At 44.2% G+C, this 21,092-nt stretch overlaps 2 protein-coding genes across 2 annotated transcripts in view; one reads left to right on the top strand and one right to left on the bottom strand.

Moving 5' to 3' along the window:
• Nucleotides 1-6,611, bottom strand: part of LOC101989841 (sulfotransferase 1C1) — a 13,826-nt gene extending 7,215 nt beyond the window's left edge. The window contains exons 1-3 of the mRNA XM_005371542.3: nucleotides 6,440-6,611; nucleotides 3,403-3,531; nucleotides 622-719 (exon numbers count right to left, since the gene is read on the bottom strand). Coding sequence (XP_005371599.1) covers nucleotides 622-719; nucleotides 3,403-3,531; nucleotides 6,440-6,611 — 399 coding nt within the window. The remainder of the gene's footprint in view (nucleotides 1-621; nucleotides 720-3,402; nucleotides 3,532-6,439) is intronic.
• Nucleotides 1-21,092, top strand: part of LOC101990410 (zinc finger protein 431-like) — a 140,351-nt gene that overhangs the window by 75,911 nt on the left and 43,348 nt on the right. The window lies entirely within an intron of this gene.

Genomic DNA, 21,092 nt, shown 5'->3' with positions numbered 1-21,092 from the left:
ACTAGAAACAAGAGAAGTCCTAAGCAAAGGGAATATATACAAAAGTACTTAAAATACAGAATACAAAGTCAAATATAATTTCTAAGAATATGATAACTTATATTAGTTTTTTTGTTGGTGCTGTAATAAATGATCATATATACAGTGTCTGAAAAAATTATATGCATTATCTTGGTGTCTTGGAGGCCATGTTTTAGTGGGCTAAAGCGAAGGTGTCAGCAGGGCTGGATCCTTTTGTTGACTGTAGAGAAAAATTCATTTTTACAGCTTCTTGTGTCGGAGATGACCTGCATTCTTAGCTGCCGACCCTATCCTAGAATCTCTCTTTTCTTCTTTCGTTGCTGCATCTTCTGCATCTGCTGGCTTCTTCTATAAATTTCACCTGTGGTTAAAAACAACCTAGGCCCCAGATAACAAACCCCTGCTTTGTTTCATTGACTTCTCTCTTTTAGCATGGGTTATCTGGCACAGAGGAAAACTTCCAATCATACCTGGCAACCATATTCTGAAGGAAAGGTGGGTGCAGAAAGGAGTGTGTGGGCCTTGGGATAATGGCACCACCTGCCTTATAGTTTCCACTGGTTGTTTCTGTTTTAGTGAATAAAACTGGGCTGTTCTTACTTTTGAGTTTTCTTTCCAGAAGGAAGGGGGCAGCATCTGAACAGGAAGATGAGTCTTCAGGGTTCGAGGTGAAGGCATTTTGTTAGCCAGATCCAGACCTGGGAAATAATATTACATTGCTCAGCCAGATGTTTCTCCCCAGTTACGTAGATCCAATGTTTTGTTAAACAATGGAAATTGTATTGGCCAAATGATTGACTCTATGGTCTTACATATGGAAGTCTACGTCTTCCTCCCTCCTGATAGCACCCTTCCAGTTCATCCTAGAAGACCCTACACAGTGATGGATGGAACTACGCCTTGAACAGGACCCCTTAGTTATGCATATCTCTTGCCCTTTACCTAAACTTAGATCCCATGTCAGGAATCTGAAGATGGACTGGGGAAAGGGGTGTCACTGGAACTTTTCACTTATTGTATGGTAGGCTCTGAGCTATAGTTATGCCACCTCGTAAAAGTGTTCCTAAGAATACTTAGTGCTAGAACTATGTTGGGTAAATTGGTCTCTGGAGCAGACATAAATTCCTACACAATGAGTTCCTGACCTCAAAGCTATAAGAAATGCCTGACTACTGAACTGCTATCTCTCCACTTCTGTAAACGACACCTGCTTGCTGCAGCTGTCTATGGGTGCCTTCTGTATACATCACAACTGAAGTGTTTGCAATCAAAAGTTTGAAAAAGTTGGAGGCTGTAGCTGTTTCCCACCACTCTGTCTGGGACAGCCCCACTGGTACTGAATGAAGACCCTATACAATCTGACTTATTTGGGGCCTCTCAGGTGTTTTCTTTCTTTCATCCCCTTAGCGAAATTCCCAAGGAGACCCCTGGCTCCTAAGATGGGTGCCTCTTAGGAAACGGAAAGGGAAAGGACTGATGGTCCCGGGGAGGTACCTGAGAGGCTACTCCTCAGCTCCAGGAATTCACCTCCCACCAAGATGTCTCCTAAAAATTTCAAGGAGTTCACCTGAGTACCTGCGTTCAGGAATACCTGGAGGTAACATAAACTTAGGTTTCAGCTTCTAGTAAGTCTGGGGAGCCAATCAGGGGACTTGTGGGAAAAGCTGGCAACAGTGTAAGAATCCCTAAGTCCAGGATGTGGCCTGGATAGCACCACAAATCCCCAGGATCTGGTTTGTCTTGGTGGCCACCCATCTGCGTCCTGTGTTTTGAATTCATTTCTGTTGTCTCTGTCCCTTGCCTGTGTTTCTATGCCCCATGGATCATTTCGAATTGTAGGCAGCCATGGAAAACTAAACCTCATTGATGCTCTCAGCCTCCACCTTCGAATGCATGTTACAAAACTTTAAATTGGTTCCAGAGCATGAGAATCAGAATGTAGAGTCAGAGTGTGGAGTCCACGTCTCCAAGGGAACTCTCTGTTCACTTTGCAAATTGGTCAGCGTTCAGTGTGGGATGGACTGATACTGTATCATTCAGTATGAAAACTGCTGCCAGGGCTCAGTCTATCATCCTAGGAAGACAAGGATCAGTTTCCCTACATTTAAGCATGGCTGGATATCCTGGAAACACAACCTTCCTTGATGCTAGAGTACAACAAACATGGGATCCAGAAGATCTGAGCAGTAGAAAAAGCCTCCCAAAGGGGCTGAGGACCCCTGATCCTGAATCTTCACAACCCTCTTATCCTTCATGGTGACTCCTCCCGAACCCACTGTCCTCGACTCTGTCCTTAGCTTTTCCTGTACCTGCAGGGGGTCCTTCAATGCCCTCCCTCCCCACTCTTGGCTGTACCCCTGACTCACCCATCTTCATGGAACAACCCCATCCCAGTTCCCTCTATGGGTCTGTGGCTCCTCTCATAAGGGAAGCCACGGTGATGTGGCTCCGTTTATGGTCTATGATCCCTTTTCCACCAGTGATCTTTATAACTAGAAACATCAAAACCTCTCCTTCTCTGATAAACCCCAGGTTTAATTTCTTTCCTGAGACATTATTTTACAATCAGCAGCCTACCTGGGGTGACTGCCAAGAGCTCCAAACGCTCTCTACCCCAGAAGAGAGAAACAGAAGATCCAGAAGGAAGCAAGGAAATTCATAGCCTCTGAGGACTCTCTTGATTCTGGAAACTGCCTTCTCTTCTACCAGACCTCAACAGGACTCTAACCCTGACCAAGGTAAGAAGACTCTCTACCTATTGTTGGACTTTGATGAATGGCCTCCATAATTCTTCACAGAAGCCCACAAATTTGTCTAATATTAGTGACATTTTACAAGGATCTACTGAAACTCCTGCCATGTTCCTGGAGAGGCTGTTAGAAGCTTCCCAGACCTCTACAACCACTGATCTGAAAGGGCCAGCAATCAGGTGTACATCCTTAAGCCTCTGGAGGCAGCGACAGGAAGATCACTGAGTTCAAGGATCTCTAAGTCAAGGCCAGACTGGTCTGCAGAGTAAGTTCCAAGACCACCTGAGGCTCCATTCCTTCTCCCTAATGCCTTTCTGGGAGAGCAGTGTTTAACTTTCAGATTCTGGGGACATACCTACTCCAAAATATAGCCCATTCCTTCATGGAGCTGTTATACATGCATAGCATTCCAGATGCTTACACACCGTAGGATGTGTGCCTTGTGCTACCAAGTCATTCATCTTTAGGGAAAGGAATTGTGTGTGTTGGCCTAAGCTGCTTTCACACCCCTTTATGTTTCCATTTGAAAATGCTTTCTAGAAGGAAGACTGTAGAAGGGCTACCCGCCTGAGGTGTAAACTGACCCTGCACAGTGGCCACAGTCCACTGCACCCCAGTGGGGGGAACTCACCCGAGTTGAGGGGTGGAGGCAAAGTCCACTCGAGGAAAGGGTGACGGTCAAAGGTGTTGGCACGCTGGCACTTTTGCACATCCCCATCATTTTGGATCATGTCCACAATTTCCTGTGTCCAGGTGGTCCCTAGATGTTATATAACACCCGTTATCTTCAGTTCTACCCAGTCGTGGCACAATTCAATCCTCTTTAGTCAATTACACACATACTCAGCTACATTCAGGTTTGCTGGGTTCTGAGTAGACTCACTTTACCTGTTACATTCTCTACACATTCTGTGTATGTTTGGGGGAGGGGCTCCTCTAAACACTAGTGGCCCTTTGTGCTCATTGTCACCCTGTGATTGTAGTGTATGCTTTCTTACGTCCCCTCTGTCCTCTTTCTCATTGGCACTCAGCAAAGCACTTTTCCCCCATAAATGGAGTTTGATTGAATAAATATGGCGTCGGGCAAATATGGGTTGATGCACGGATGAGTTAGCCAATGCATCGGCTCTAACAAGCTGATGGTCCTCTTGGAGGAGACAGGACAAAGACTGCTTCTTGCCCGTCTACCACCCACTCTTCTCTTTCTGATTAAGAGATCCTCCCATTCTAGTTAGGTAATTAGCTACTCGAGTCAAAGGTCAGAGTTTTTAGTCTTCCTTGCACCAGGACCCAGTCACTACTTTTGGTGTCTCTGTTCCTATCAGATAAACCCAATACATGAAGGATACACACAGCCAGGATGGGGGACGGGGATGTGCTGGAGGCACGCACAGGAATGTAAGGTTGTTACTTACTCCCGAAAGGCCAGAGAAGCTCAGCTGAATAGAACTAGGGCAACTTTGGCATGAAGAATGGAAGTAGGGATAGAATATTGCCTGTCACAAGAAGGAAGTATTCTTGGGAGGGGAACAGTGCAGGTGTGGTCCACACCTGGAAGTATATGTAGGGTTCATGGGAAACTGATCATGTTTGTTTGGAAGTGTCACCCCAGCCCCTGGCACCCCTATACCCAAAGAGACTGGGATATTTGGTTGAAAGCGTCACCCCAGCCTCTGACATCCTTATATCCAAAGAATCTGGAATGTTTGGGTCCAGGCTTCACCCCAGCCCCTGGCATCTGTATATCCAAAAAGCCTGGAATGTTTGGGTTGAAAGTTCCATACCAAGCAGCTCCCCTGGGAGATGCCTCAGTCCAGAGTGTACCTCCAAGAAAACCTGCCGAATGGTGACCCCTCCCCAGAGAGGCTCAATATCACTCCCACAGGGTATTTAAACTGCCCCCCTCCATAGAACAAATGTGGTTTTCTGGTCTTCCTTCCCCATCTCCTCTCTGAGAGGGCTTGGAAGGCTGCCCGGGAGCGCTAGTATCCATTAAACCTGGGCTTTCTCTAATTCTGTTTGGTTTAGTCTGATTTAGATTATTGCATCTGCGGAGCGGTTTATTGGGATGAAAAAAACTTTTCAGATAGGTGCTGAGAGAAATGCTACCTTAAAGTCAGAGAGGAGGGGGAGAGATGGAAGGCAGGAGAGAGTACGTGTTTGTGTTTGGGACCATTGCACAAAGGGTCTTGCAGGCGACTGTGTGATTTTCAAGGTGGACTGATCTAAAATTTCTGCTCTAAGGGGGAAGTACAGTTTATGCTCAGATAGGGCGAAATTAGGGACCTAAGCAAGGAAGTCGCATGTCCAGTGAAAACCAAACAGAAATGGAAAGCCTGTCTTTAGCAGCTGGAAGGTCTGCTTGGAAACTCCTAAGTTGGATGTTGACCCGTGAGGTGAACAACCAGGGTGGAGATGACAAAGAACGTGAGGCCTGGGGACAGCAAAGGCTCCAGAGCCTCTGATGGATGGCCCTGTCCTGGAATTCAACTGTATCTTATTGTCATAAGTCCCTCTTGCAAAGTCAAACGTCCAAACGGTTAATTTCATCACATTGTGCGGAATGATGAAAAAATGTGGGTGGGCAGGTTCTGCTGGTCATTGACCTCTGTCTTCCCAAGGCAACGGTTTGTTCCTTCGCGCTCCCCTCTGCTCATGCGCATGCCATTCTTTGTGTTTCCCATCCTTTCCCCATGAACCCCTCTTCATTCCCTGGGATCTAACCACTGGTTCTCCTCCTCCATCTCTCCCTCAGTGGGGGTACATGGGCTCTCAGCACCGCTACCTGGCTGCCTGTGCTCAAGTCCGTGCCAATCTAGGCCACTGAAAGGCTTAGAAGTGCTAGGGAAGTGAATCGAGAAGGATGGCCCGGATGGTAGGATTTGCCCTAAGAATTTCCATTCTTTCCCAGCGTCTGTGCTTTTAGAACATTTTGTAATTTCACCAAGTCTTTGGGGCGGGGGTTGTGAGGTTTGGTCCATCTCTGTCTTTCTTTCTTAATTAAAGGAGGATCCTGTAGGGTGAAGCATGGATACTTATGAGTCGGGATGTCCCCGTGGCCCAAGGGACCTGTTTGGCTGAAGCCCCACACCTTCCTCTTTTTAAATTTTTTTTTATTAATTTTATTGAGCTATACATTTTTCTCTGCTCTTCTCCCTTCCTCTCTCCTCCCCTTCTTCCTCCTCCCATGGTCCCCATGCTCCAAATTTACTCAGGAGATCTTGTCTTTTTCTACTTCCCATGTAGATTAGATCCATGCATATCTCTCTTAGGGTCCTCACTGTTGTCTAGGTTCTCTGGAATTGTGAATTGTAGGCTGGTTTTCTTTGCTTTATGTTTAAAAACCACTTAAGAGTGAGTAAATGTGATAATTGTCTTTCTGGGTCTGGGTTACCTCACTCAATATGATATTTTCTAGATCCATCTATTTGCCTACAAATTTCAAAATGTCATTATTTTTTCTGCTGTGCAGTACTCCATTGTATACCATTGTATAAATGTGCAAACTGGTATAGCCCCTTTGGATATCAGTATGGCAACTGCTCAGAAAATTAGGAAACAACCTTCTTCAAGATTAGCAACACCATCCTCTTTTAATCAGGATGCCCGTGTCAGGAAGCCCTTGATCCATGGGAGTGGCTTTGCCTGGTACCATTCCTTGCACCCACCTGCCTTTGCATAGGTTGCAATGAGGAGGTCATCTGGCTTTGCTTGGAAGTTCCAGATTTTGTCCCAATTATCACTTATCATCTTGGACATGAGGATCCCATTCACCTCTTTGGTTTCTGGCTCCGGGTGCCGTTCTTCCAGATGGAGGTTTTTCATTTCTTCCGAGGACATCTTAGAACGGGGACTTGACAGATTCTGTGGGAAGGTGAATTGATGTCACTTCTAATACTTGAGCTTAACTTTGAAAGCAATTGTCTCAGGTGGTCAGAAGAGAGACTAGCATGCTTTGTATTCGCTTAGCAAGAACAGTAAAATTGTGGGCCCAGGGGGCATTTAAAAGAGCTTGGTTTAAAGAAACAAGCATCTCTAGGGGGCAGCTATCAAGGAGGAAGGTAACCTTGGAGGAATCTGCCATTTTTGGAGCCCTCCTGTCTGAGACCTGAGAGATAGGTAGAGCTTTGTAAATCATTGGATCATATGCCTTCCTGACCGGTATACCTGTGGTGGTTGAAAGAAAATGGCCCTCATATGCTCATATGGAGTGTGATGATAAGGAGGTGTGGCCTTGTGGGGAAAAAGGGTATCACTAGGGTGGGCGTTGAGGTTTCAGATGCTCCAGCCAGGCCTAGCAGTTTAGCCTCTTCCTGCTGCCTGTGGACCCAGATGTAGAACTCAGCTACCACTCCAACACCACGTCTGCCTGCCACCATGTTTCCTGGCATGCCAATAATGGATTAAGTCTCTGCACTCTAAGCCAGCCCCAGTGAAATGTTTTCCTAATAAGGATTTCCATGATCATGGTGTCTCTTCACAGCAATAGAACCCCTGACTAAGACAATATCCAAGGTGGCAGAATCAGACCTGAGGTGACAGCCCTTCTCATCCTGCACACCTACTTACATGGACCTTGTGTTTGGAAAGGGTGCGGCCTCTCAGAGGAGAGCATGAAGGAAGTTTGCCGCCCCGCCCCCCCGTCTTTCAGTCTAGGATCAGGAACTGTAGTTACTGGATGAGGAAAATAAAGAGTCGATATCCTCGAAGCACTGGAAACTCCTCAGCCTAGAAGAAATCGTCCCTGTGCAATAGGAGCCAGGGGTCAGAGCGACAGGACACAGCCCCTGCCTGAAGAAGTAGGGAACTTCTCCCCCTTGTGGCCTTCCTTGGAAATGTGTGGTGTGTGGCGCAGAGAGAGTTAGAAACGAAATGAGGACTTAACAACAGATACCAAGGAAATCCACAGAACCATAAGGACATACTTTAAAGACCTATATTCCAACAAACCAAAAAATCTAAAAGAAATGTATACGTTTCTCCGTATGTACAACTTACCAAAATCAAATCAAGATCATATAACACAATTTAAACAGAACTACAACCCCTAGTGAAATAGAAGCAGTGATTAAAAGTCTACAAACCAAAAATAATAATAATAATAATAATAAGATTTTAGCACTGAATCCTACCATGATTTCAAAGAAATTATTTCAAATTATTTCACAAAATAAAAAGAGAAGGGTCACTGCTAAATTTGTTTTAGAAAGTCACAGTTAGCCTGATAATCAAACCACATAAAGATGCAACAAAAAGGAGAATTGCAAATCAATTTCCCTTGTGAATATAGATGAAAAAATTCTTGATAAAATATTTGCAAACTTAGTTCCAGGACAGGCTCCAAAGCCACAGAGAAACCCTGTCTCGAAAAACCAAAAAAAAAAAAAAAAAAAATTTGCAAACTGAATCCAAGAACACATTAAAATAATAAAATAATATGAATATAGATGAAAAAATTCTTGATAAAATATTTGCAAACTGAATCCAAGAACACATTAAAATAATATCAAGTAGGCTTCATCCCAGAGATTGTTCAACATATGTAAATTAATAAATGTAATCCACCATATAAACGAATGAAAAGGAAAAAAAAAAAAAACCCAAAAAACAACCCACATGATCATCCATTAGATTCAGTAAAGGCATTTGGCAAAATCCAATGAGCTTCATGATAAAAGTCCTGGAGAGATTAAAAATACAAGGGACATATCTAAACAGAATAAAGGCAGTTTAAAACAAAGTCACAGTCAACATCAACTTAAATGACAAGAAACTCAAAGATATTCCACTACAATCAGGAGGCAGTCAGTTGTCTCTTCTCCATACCTGTCCAATACAGTCCTGGAAATCTTAGCTTGAACAATATGACAATTGAAAGAAATCAAGGGGATACAAATTTGAAAGCAATAAATCAAATTGTCTTTATTTGCAAATGATATTATAGTATACATAAGTGGGCATTAAAAATTATACCAGGAAACTCCTGCAGCTGATAAATACTTTCAGCAAAGTAGCTGGATCAAAATTAACACCTAAAAATCAGTAGCCCTCCTATATACAAATGACAGGAGAACTGAGAGAGAAATAAGGGAAATGATGACATTCACAATGGCAGCAAATCATACAAAATATCTTGGGGTAACTAGAAACTGAAAGATTTGTATGATAAAGAATTCAAGTTATTGAAGAAAGAAATTGAAGTACGTATCAGAAGGTGGATAGTCTGGCCTGTTAACTACCCTGTGGGAAAATGACACTGGTACATAGCCATCTCTCTGGGAGCTCCAGGACCTCCAGATCTACCCTGCATCACACCTGAGCCGCTCTAGAAGCTCTGACTCTCCTGTCTCTGCAGATGCCTGGGTCCAAGTCATCTTCCTGTGGGCATGGAAACACTCCCCATCAGGCCACGGAGATGTCTTGCTTCTTAATCCATCTATTTACTATGTCAGTATGCTCTTTTGTATGTTCCTCTGCCTGGATAACAGACCCATAAGGCTCTTTGGAGTGACCCAGGAGGGTGATTTCAAGGAGGTTCAGGGACTGTTCACTTCACACTTATTACCAGAGCCCAGTGAGGAGCACACCAGTCAGCCTTGAGAGCACCAGGTGATCAAAAGAATGCCCACGAACTCAATCGTGTCAGGCAATAAAGTCCTGTCTCTATGAGTCACATATCTTAGTGCCTCTAACACCCCAGGAGGCTTGCAGTAGGTCAGCCTGTTTCTGAGGTGAGGAGGTAGCTTTCAGAGAGTCTGGGGTCCAGGTACTTCTGAAAAATACTTCTCCAGTTTCCCCCGTGGCCTTGCAATGCCTTGACAACCTTTCAAGGCTCCAGTATACTGAGGGGCTCCCCTAGGTACATAGCCTGATACCACCCTTGGGAAAAAGCTGTGCAGACTTTCCTGTAAACCCAGGCTGCCAGAGGCAGGTGTCTGCAGCAAAGGCCCGAGACCTTTCTGAGAGGAGTGAGAAGGAAGCACAGAAGGCTATGGCACAGCCCCTGCCACTTCGTGTCTATCCTGGACTCTTCAGTCAGCTTGGCTGAGCTCCCCTTTGGTTCCTCTCCGAACAGCTTCACAAGATCAGGGAGTAACAGCTAGCACAAGGGTGGTACCTCAGGCAGAGCACAGACAAGACCTGTGCTAGTAGTGTCTCTACGAAGAAGATCTTGGCCCTGCTTTAGGGCAGACAGGTTTAGCCTTGCCTGGTAACCCAGGAAGATAGTCGTTAATACTCACAGGATTTCAGAGGAGGGTTTTTCTATTGCTCCCTACTTGTTGACCGATAACGTCGCTGTCTTTAGACTGTTCTTCCAGAATAGCTCTTGAGTTCTGCTACCTGATGCGTGCCACCTGCAGGGGAACCCTGTGGGCAGTGTCTGCATTAATCCTATTCTTTCCTTCCTACATATAGGAGCCTGCTTAGGGCGGGCCATGGATCAGGCTACACACACACAGGTGTAGAGCAATCAGAGGAAGGAGGAGGGAAAGGAAGGAACGAGGGCATGCCTCTGCCTTTGTGTGAACACCCCAGGTCCCTGGTAGCTTTCTGTGACCTTGGAACCAGGTCCTTTGTTAGGCAGGTAATCAAACATTGGCAGGCTTGGAGTCCATTGGAGATGGACTGGACCCCACTAGTGAGCTGTGGGCTCCACCTCCTGTGTCCTGGTAACACACTAATCCTAAGGAGGGAAATAGCACAATTGTCCTCTTAGGATCTGTAATACTATGTGAAAGAAGTAGCAAGGTATCTTCCACCAAATTTAAGATACTGGAGGAAAGGAAGGCAGGTAGAGACAGCAGGGCTTTGTTAGGCCCACCCATCAAAGGAAAGTTATTTCCTCACCAAAAAGCATGGATATTTTCATAGACTTTTTTTCTTTTCTAAGTGCTTTTACCTCAGCTGTTATATCATTTTTACAATTAAAAAAAATGGTATCTGAGTTGTCTCGTGGCTCTGGGAGGAGACATGACATTAGACACCATACCTTCTACTGAACCTTCTCCATGGCTCATTGACTGCTTAGGATTTCAGCCATGGCGGTGATGTTGCAGGTCATGAGGCTAATTGCAGTTCATCTTGGGCTATCATTAGACCCTTAAATAACCACCCCCTTGCCCACATCTGTGACAGACCTAGTATTCTGTGGCTCACAGATAAATCCCTTGGGATGCACTAACACAACAAAGCACCCAGCTTCCCCACCCATTAGACAGCATCTCAGGTTTACAACAGGTTTCCTCCTTTTAGGTAACTGTCTGCCTAGAGTTTCTATCAACAGTTTTAAAAATTACCTTGATTGATAACTTTATTTATTCTGTTACATGAAAGTTTTATTAAACTGTTGCTGCACTGGAACATGGAATTCATGTAATATTTTGGCAAGGACTATGGGAACATTACAATGACTAACATTATTTAACATTATTACCGATTGGCATTGTCCATGAGCAAGAACAAATCTCAGATCATGTCTGCCTTGCCTATCGACTTCTTTTCCATGCAAACACCTGTTGGCATGGATTGACTTACTTCTTGGACACCTGCAGGGAGTATTTGCTTCTCTCATGATGGGAAATGTTTACAAAGTAAGCAGGACTCATTGGCTCAGTTGTGTGGGGATCGGGGGATTTACAGGGTTTCTTTTCTTGCAGAGATAAGCTGTATCGTGTGCAGTCACAAGAGGATTAAGGAATTGTTTACCAGCTCTTAAAGAGGTAGAGCAGGATCAGAGCCTGTGATGAATGGGCAGAAGGAAGAGAACTAAGTGTAACCTCCCACAGATTTCCTCCTTCCCCACAGAGAGAAAAGAGAAAAATGCAGGTGCCTGAAACGAATTTCTCAGAAAGCAGCAGGACTATACTTGTAGGTGAGTGTCTATAAGGAACCAAACAAACAATAAAGAACAGTCTAGAGGCAATGATAAACATTTTGAGATAATAGCCCAATACCCAGAAGATTTGGCACCCTCTCTCGAATACCTTAATTGTCTGTTCTATGAAGACTGAAGGTCCTGACACGAGGAGTTGGGTGTTGCTTATGCATTCCTGGTACCTATTTTCTGAGTTTGGAAAAGGGATAAAAGAGCAGGTCTGAGAGGAAAGCACCATGGGAGCTGGGGGTGGGAATGGGATCAGGTTTCCCCAAGACTGGGCCAAAGTACTTTGACTGAGGAATCCTGAGCTGGACTAAAACCAATTGACTCTGGCCAGCTGGGCACTTATGATGGAGACAGCCTTTCCGTGGTAGTTCTACAGGTGGGGCTTTAAGACAAGCTGTAACATCTGTAAGGGCAGGCAGAAAAACAGGCACTGATTCCTGTGGCGGTGGGGAGATAGGGGCCATAGAGGAGAAGGCCTTTCACCACTCTCAGCTCTCAACTTCACCTGCATGTTGAGCAGGAAACAGAACAGACAAACTCAGACATGGTCCCTTTGTCCAAGATCAAGAGGACTCTCAGGCTGAGGGGCAGTCTTAAAAGCTATTTTCCTGGACCTGAATCTCGCCAAGTTTCCAGTCAGATAAGAGATCTTGTTATGTGCAATGTGCCCCTCAGGGCACGACTTACTTTCAGGCTCAGATCCTAACTCCTCGCAACTCAGGACATCAGAGTGTTTGGAAACGGGACCTTTAAGAGGTTAGTAAGTTAAAAAGCAATGTCTTTAGAGCAGTCTCAGCCTTCCCAATGCTGAGACCCTTTAATACAGTTCCTCATGGTGTGGTGATCCCCCAACCACAAAATTATTTTGTTGCTGCTTTGTAACTATAATTTTGCTACTGTTATGAATCATAATGTAAATATGTGTGTTTTATGATGGTCTTTTTCGGGCTGTGATCCATAAGTTAAGAGCTTCTCCTTTAGAGTCCTAACCTAGTGTAACAGGTAAACGTGGAGAAAGCATCTACCAAGGGAAATGAAAGATAAAATAGCTATGTGCACACTTTGATAGTAGACTTCTAGCCTTTAGATCTATAAGACAAAAAAAAAATCCCTGTTATTTAAGCTGCACAATCTTGGTTTCCATTCTATCACTCTGAAGACAGCAGCCAGAGAGGAATGGCTGGTTCAGTCCCTACTGTGGGGTGGGTACATTGGATGTGGAAGAATGTGTGGCAGAGATGCCTCCCAGAAGCGATATGTAGTAGGTATGTTAACAGCTTCTATACAAATGAAGAATATGATTCTTCCTGTGTGGACTACAGTAAGGAGTTGTTTGGTGGATGAGCTGTTTGTTTCAGTCATTTCCCATAGACTTGTACTTCCCCAGCCAGTTGGTTATTGGAAAATTGAATTTCCTTGGTTTTCTGTTTTGCTTATGGTATTTGAAATTTGATTTTGTTTTTTTGACAACATTCGTTTTTATCTTAAAATTTGGCTGTATTTCTAAACCTTCATTGGCTGTATTTCTGTTCCTTCACTGACTGATATTTTCCATTTGTTTCAACCTCCTTTCTTTGTCACTGTTAGCTATGTTCTGGCCCACTCCATGCTTTGCTAGTATGTATGTACAAAATGAGGGATTAGATCAGGACTACATAGTCCCCCTGCAGTGGATTTGGGTAATATTCACTACTTCTGCAACACTTCCCTGCCCAGGTCATGTGATCAATACTTCCAAATATACAAAAATTCATCTCCTGATCTCCTGGACTGAATATGGGCAGAGGTAGTCAAAATTAATATTTGTCTGTTTTCAGAATTGGATTGTTTGTAGTAAAATTTTCTCTAGTTACATGTTTCATTCCTTTTCATGTGTGACTATGTTCACCTCATGTTGTGACTATGCTATGCTCTTTGTTAATTTTTATATATGGATTGATTCTTATGTTCCTAGGTAAGGTATCTTGAGTATGAAGAATAGTCATATTAATGTGTTATTGGCAATGAAGTTAAAGCTCTTGTACTCTCTTTAAAGATACTCCCATGTCCTTAGTCAGTGGCCCAGTCAGATACTTGAGACTTTTCAAGGAGACTTTACGTAGCTAGAGTTTAAGCACTTTATGAAAAGTTTGTCCCCCCCCCCTTTTTTTATTGATTTTTGTTGAGCTCTACATTTTTCTCTGCTCCTCTCCCTGGCTCTCCCCTCCCCCCTTCAACCCTCCCCCCAGGCCCCCATGCTCCCAATTTACTCAGGAGATCTTGTCTTTTTCTACTTTCTACTTCCCATGTAGATTAGATCTATGTAAGTCTCTCTTAGTGTCCTCATTGTTATCTAAGTTCTCTGGGATTGTGGTTTGTAGGCTGGTTTTCTTTGCTTTATGTTTAAAAACCACCTATGAGTGAGAAAAGAGTTTGTTTTATGAAAAGATTTGAAAGTATCCTGTCCTGACGTGGGATTCCCCTCTATATGCTGTAAATCTGTGAATTTTATTTAATGAATAAAGCTGCTTTGGTTCTATAGCAGGGAAACAGAGCTAGGTAGGAAAACGAAGCCGAAGGCTAGAATAAAGTAGACAGAGCCAGAGGTATGCCATGGAGCCACCACAGGAGACAGTCACCAATGCAAACAGTTACCAGTAGGCCACAAGCACATGGAAATATACAGATTAACAGAAATGGGTTAATTAATGATATGAGTTATCCAGTAATATGCCTAAGCTATTGGCCAAGCAGAGATAGAGGAGAAAAGAAGGTGGAACCAGGAGACACCATGTAGCTATGGAAGAACCTTACCGGTAGGCCATGTGCCTCATGGTAAAATACAAAATAATGGAAATGGATTAGATTAAGATATAAAAGCTAGCTAGCAATATGCCTACGTTATTGGTCAAGCACTGTTTTAATTAATACAGTTTCTGCATGGTCTGGTTTGCTGGGAACAAACAAGCAGTCTCTGCCAATAGAATGGCGTGCCAACATGGGCCAACTACATCCACATAAAACCTGAGAGCTTGGAAAGGAATTCTAGACACAGACACACACAGACACACACACAAACCAGATAAGTACGACTTCATGGTAGCAGCATATTATTGCATGGGCTTTGTTTGCTAGAAGCAAGCACAGGCACAATTCCTTTAAAGCACAGGCCTCTAGTAATGATGAACACCAAGTGGGAGTCTGAAGCAGGTTCATTCCCATCAGACAAAGCTTGTCTCCACGAACTTCAAAGTTTCTCTGGAATCACGAGGTCCAGCACCACCAAAAAGCAGGCTTCATTAATATCAGGCCTGTGCTACAATGACAGAAGAAGGGATCTGGAATTGAGGCTACTTGCAGGGTCACCGAATTTCTGGTGTGGATAAGTAGAAGAGACACATTCAGTGTATGACTGTGTGACAGCAAAGAATCTACCTTGACTTTGGGACAACTTAGGGGCGGGAGGGACGGATAGGAACCCTCTTTGCTAAACCCACGGACACTGGATACATTTCTGTTATGATAAAATTTCATAAACAGCCAGGCAGTGGTGGCGCATGCCTTTAATCCCAGCACTCGGGAGGCAGAGGCAGGCGGATCTCTGTGAGTTCGAGGCCAACCTGGTCTACAGAGCTAGTTCCAGGACAGGAACCAAAAGCTACAGAGAAACCCTGTCTCGAAAATAAAAAAAAAAATTCATAAACATGGAATCTTAAAAAAGAACATATCTGGCTTATTTATGGAGGGATAAGAGCCCATGGGGGTGGAAGAGGCATGGAAGTTAGCTGGAAGATTGAAGACAAAAGCAGTAGACACATCCGCACTCTCAAGCAGAAAGTAGGGAGAACAGAGAATAGTTTGCTCATCTCAAGAACACTCGGGGACAGCCTTCTGACACTTAGGCTCTACAATATAAAGTTCCCCAAAGTGTACCATCAACTACACTTGAGGGTCCATGTGTTCAAATGACTATTCATATGAGATATTTCTTTTCATTTTTTATTTAAAAGCTATTTTTTCCATTTTACATACAAACCACAGTTCACCATTCCTCTCTTGCCACTTTCTCCCAGCTTCCACACACCCCTCTCCAATTCACTCCTCAAAGAGAAAGGCCTCCCATGTAGAGTCTGGCATTTCAAGACCCTCCCTCTGATTCAGGGTTGAGCAAACCATCTTACCATAGGGAATGGGCTCCAAATTACCAGTTCATGTACTTGGAATAAAGTCTGGTCCCACTTCCAATGGCCCAACAAGCTCTCCAGGTCACACAAGTGTCCCCCATAATCAGAAAGCCTAGTTTGGGTCTATGCAGGATCCACAGCTATCAGTCCAGAGTCAGTGAGTTCCCACTAGCTCAGGTGAACTGTATGTGGGTCTATGCAGGATCCACAGCTATCAGTCCAGAGGCAGTGAGTTCCCACTAGCTCAGGTGAACTGTATGTGGGTTTAGCCATCGTACTCCTAACCCCTTTGCTCATACAATCAATCCCTCTTCCCTCTCTTCAACAGGACTGTGAGAGCTCAACCCAGTGCTTACAGTGTGAAGATTTTCAGAGTAGAAATTGGTCAAAATTCAATCCTTGATCTTTTCTTTTGTAAAGCTCAGAGATTGGTTGGATTTCCTGCCCAGGATTGGCTACTTTTGTGCTGAATTGGTCAGGGGAAGAATGTGTTCTCTAGGTCTGGTTTAAGGGGAAAAGTGTGATGCTTTTACCGACCCTTTCAACATTTTGCCTCTAATATCAGAGTCCGTGAATTGGCTCTGGCCTCTGGTCACACCGTACTTCCTGTGGTTTCAGGGACTACAGTGTTTCTTTGGCTCTGCTCCAGAGGGTGCTTCTTTGGCTATCCATTTGACCCTACACCGCCTAGAGAAATTTCATCAAAACATTTCCGTGAATGCCTGAACAGCATTGTGGTCATACTCTTCTGCTCTATTTCACTTCCTCTACCCCATCTCTGTGATGAATGTTGGTTCATTTCTAAATGCTCACCCTCTTCTTGCTAATATCCACAGTCAAAACCTCATATTTTTGTTTGTGGAATACCTCCTTGTCTGTGATAAAAATCTCTAGTTGTAGCTACATTGTGTATAGCAGAAGACATCAGGGATCACTGTGTCTGAGTATGGACTCCACCCCAGAATCTGAACATGTGCTGCTACACTCTTGTCAGTTTCTTTATGTAAATTATCCCCCGGAATTTTTCCAGTATCACAGGGCCTGAAAAGGCATCATTGTGTTTTGGGAATATCTCAGATTTCAGGACAGAAAATTCATAGCTATAAACTTCCATTTTAAAACTGCATTAATATTTTTTTCAAGCATTGTGTGTCCTGAAATTTCCCACGAAACACAGTGGCTTAAGTTGAGCTGAACATCATGGCCAGCCAATAGAACAGGACATTCTTAAAAATGATGTCAGGATCCTAATATCTCTGGGTTCGGGTACATGTGGGGAGGTGAAGCTTGCCTGCGACCTACCCATATACCCATGTACGCACAGGTGAGTACTTAAAAAACACCAAAATCTTCTGTTCCATATCAGTTCTGAAGAATACATCCTGCATTCTTTGAAATGTAAAATTATAGTAAAAATTTTTTCACGCCATTAACACACAGATACGATGCAAGGCTGTGAACTACACACACATGCACAGGTGGCTATGAAGGTCCTTGAGAAATAACACAGCGCTCTGACTCACACTATCTCTGAAGTAAACATCCTTCAGTCTATGGAACACAGTTCCATAGCACAGTTTTTCCCACGTCATTGATAAACAATGATTTATGTAGTCAAAGACTATGTTCCAGGAAAAGATCTGGATATGTTCCTCAGGGAGAGAAGCAATCTAAAAGGAGGAGGAGGCTAGACCACCCATCTGACAGGTTGTGTCAGCGGTGCACTTTCTCCACAAAAGACATAATGCACGTCATATTAAATTAGAGCACACCCTCCTGGATGGAGCTGGTAAAGTCAAGCTTAGTGGTTTCGTTTGGCCACTCAGCTTGAATAGGGACAGATATTGGAGGAGGTTTGTGGCTCCTTACTCTATAGGGTCCCAGAGAAACTGACAGTGAAATGCTAGATGGGCTGGCAGGTGATAAGAGGAGCTTGGGCATCATCTTATATGTCATGGTCACTGGCCACTTTACATGTGTAGAAACAACCCTTGATAGCATACATGGGATCACCACCACCATAGTGGGTCCCATTCCCTAACACTTAAAAACCCTGTCACATTATCATCGCATGATTACTCACGGTCCCCATCTGGTAAAAACTAATACTATGTCAGCTTATGCAACAACATTGCTTGGCCATGTTCAACAACGTGTACCAGATGACAATTAGGAAATCATTCCAGAGTCATACAACCCATGTATACTATCAGCTGTGAAAAGATACTGTCATTTCTAACACACAGGCAATGACCAAATAATAAACTAACAGCAACAATCAATATACTCAAATACCAACTGAGGTATTCATCAGCATAAAGCCCGGTTAAATATGATCCACACAGGTCCCTTTGGCCTCCCTCTCCCCTTGAATAGGAGAGCAAACGAACCAGCATTTGAATCAGCATAGAAGCTGGGAAGCGTCACTTTCAGGAACAGGGTGCAAAGAAAGAGGCAAGGGATGCAGAAGCCACACCATGTTCCACAGATACTCCAGCCTGGAGGTATGCCTTGTTCAGCACATACAAGAATAAATAATAAACTGTTAGCAACAATAATACTCTCAACTACCAATTGAGCTATTAGGCCAGCCATAAGCAAGATATATCCTGATTAAATATGATCCCTAAAGGTCCTCTTAGGATATCTCTTGCCTTGAAGAAGAGAGCTAGTAAACCAGGTTTTCACTCAGTATAGAAGCTGAGAAGATCACTTTCAGAAAGAGGGTATGGAAGAAAGAGGCAAGGGATGCTGAAGCTACCCCATGCTCCACATAGAGTCTGTCCTGGAGTTGATGCCCTGATCAGCACCCAGGCACCAAATATTAAACTAGCAACAAAAAGCATCCTGATTGATATACCAACTGAGCTATGGGGACAGCCATCATTACAAGAGGCACACAGCTTGAATAGGACCCATGCAAGTCCTCCTAGCATCTGCTCCCCTAGAAGAAGAGATGTTCTTCAGGGAGATACATTATAATAAGAAGGTAACAATAATTAATCAGCCCATGCCATTGTTGCACTTTCCCCACCAAAGATGCATTGCACATCGTGATACTATAGAAAATACTTCTTGATGGAGTGGGTAAGGTCAAGCTTTGTGAATTCGGAATGGCCTTATTAGACACCCCTAATCCTCTTGTCAAATTCATGAGTGCTCTACTTGTTATCAGGCTGCCTGGACACTCCTTCCAACGCCGTGATAGTCTGAAACACTTTTTGATTTCAGGGCTTGCTCACCACCTACCTGAGCCCTTGTGCAATACTATGTATGACATACCTCTGCACTCTACAATCCTGAGCCTCAGACTGTGCCTACTCTCAGGCAATGCTCACTGTCTCTTACTACACCTCTGTTACTGCCCGCAGGGCACTGCTAATTTTCAGCCATGCTAAATCCCCAACCACCGAATAGTAGTGTATGCAGGCAATAAAACAGTGAGAGGCTAGGTAAGGGTTGATGCTTAGCATTGTATGCATGCCTGCATCTGCACAGAAATTGCAATAAGGTCCGGATACCTAGAGGATTGTATTGGAAGAGGCGTGCATGTCAGATAAGTCCTAACCTAAGTGTATATGTGGATTGTGGGCTGTAGGTGTCCATCAGGGCCTGACACGTAGTAATTTGGGGTATGTGGCAGATCTAGCACAGCACAGCTTGGTGCCTTGCAGTCATTGTGGGGAAGAAGGAGGGTGTTGGTTCTGCATGGGTTGCATGCAGCAATGGGTGTGGAGCAGGGCTGGGGATTGTGCAGCTCTAGGATTTCCGGGCTCCAGAAGCAGCAACATGGAGAGTCACCAGCTCCAGAAAGTCCTATGTATTTCCTTTCTTCAACCTCCTCCTCCTCCTGGGCTTAGGGAAAAGTTAACAGTCAGAGATGTACGTGACCCCCAACTTTGGAAAGTTATCACTGTGCTTCTGTCCCACATCCTTATGCAGTAATCTCGGGGGTTGCATGGGTTTAAAGAGCGGTGCACAGAGCACATCGGCCTGTCTGCCTGGACACTGCTGACACTGCTAAGCAGTAAACCACCATCTTGGCTTAGAACAGGAATTTGTCCTCTCCTGGGGTGCGTCAGAGGCCAGGCTCTCTCTAGATGTCCTGCGGAGTTGTCTTGTCGAGCTGTTCTCCAGTCTCTCTATTTCTTGAGCGGTGGCTGCAGGGCATCCATTAGAACAGTTCATCTTCTCTGGGTGTTTCTGATCTTCCTCCTTATGAGCAGAAACTTACATAGATCTCTCCTGTAACTGTTACATGAACATTGTAGAGTTTGGATCTGGGGCAGGTATAACATTTGAGATCGAGTTCAGTTTTCTAATGGGTTTGCTATTGACTGCTTTTGCACTGTTATCCTCCAGCCCACTCGGAAGTGGAACAAGGATGCCACAGTAAAACATCTACAATTTGGTTCACCTGTCACCCTTAGAATTTGCTGATAATTGGGGAGGGAGTCTGTGATTGGATGCTGCAACAGAATTCATTTCATTGCCCTACCCAGGATATCCTCCTGAACCTGTGGGGAGCTTCTGAACTGAAAGCTCAGGAAAGGGCCTGCTAGTTTTCCAGCGAAAAGAGAGAGCTCTCCTCCATCACTGGCTCCCGTGCTGAGTGTGCACGTCCTCAGGTCAGGAATTCCCCGGGTGTCTGTTTCAGGATGTGACCAGGCACCTACAAGAGAAGGAATATTAGAGGCCAATGGAAGAGCTGGCTACGATTCCACATACCCAAAGCTCAAGACATCTGCCCCAGGAGGATAATGGCAGGTTTACTTTTAATGCAGTTCAGGGACTAATGAGACATGTACAATAATGCCCATTGTCTTCCAATGTGCCCTTCCCTAGGCCAACATCTTAATGGTCTCTTTAGGGACGTCTGCCTGCCGTGAATGATGTCCCTAGCTGCACTGCTACTTTGCAGAAAGGAGGGTTTGAGAACAAAGAATTAATTGCAGCTTCCAAACATCATGCCTAAACACGGGCATTCTGCTAGCTGCACCCCATCTCACTTACACTTGCCTACATCAGACAGGACACATCCTTGGTAAAAATAAGCATCCACAATAGAACAAGTCCTAAAGAGCCTGCAGATATTAGGAGAGAAAGGACGGGAACTAGAGATCTGGAAGTGACCTATGAGACCACAAGGGACCCAACATTACCAATATGGTCATCATAGCTCAGTCAATAGGTCACTGGGTGAACATTAGCAGTTTCCAAATCAAACATACTTTGTCCAAAAAAAATCTCAAAAAATCAGCTTTGTCCTCTGCA

The sequence above is a fragment of the Microtus ochrogaster genome, unplaced genomic scaffold, assembly GCF_000317375.1.
Source record: "Microtus ochrogaster isolate Prairie Vole_2 unplaced genomic scaffold, MicOch1.0 UNK113, whole genome shotgun sequence".
In the NCBI taxonomy this organism is placed as follows: domain Eukaryota; kingdom Metazoa; phylum Chordata; class Mammalia; order Rodentia; family Cricetidae; genus Microtus; species Microtus ochrogaster.
This window is presented reverse-complemented; position numbering and strand designations above follow the sequence as displayed.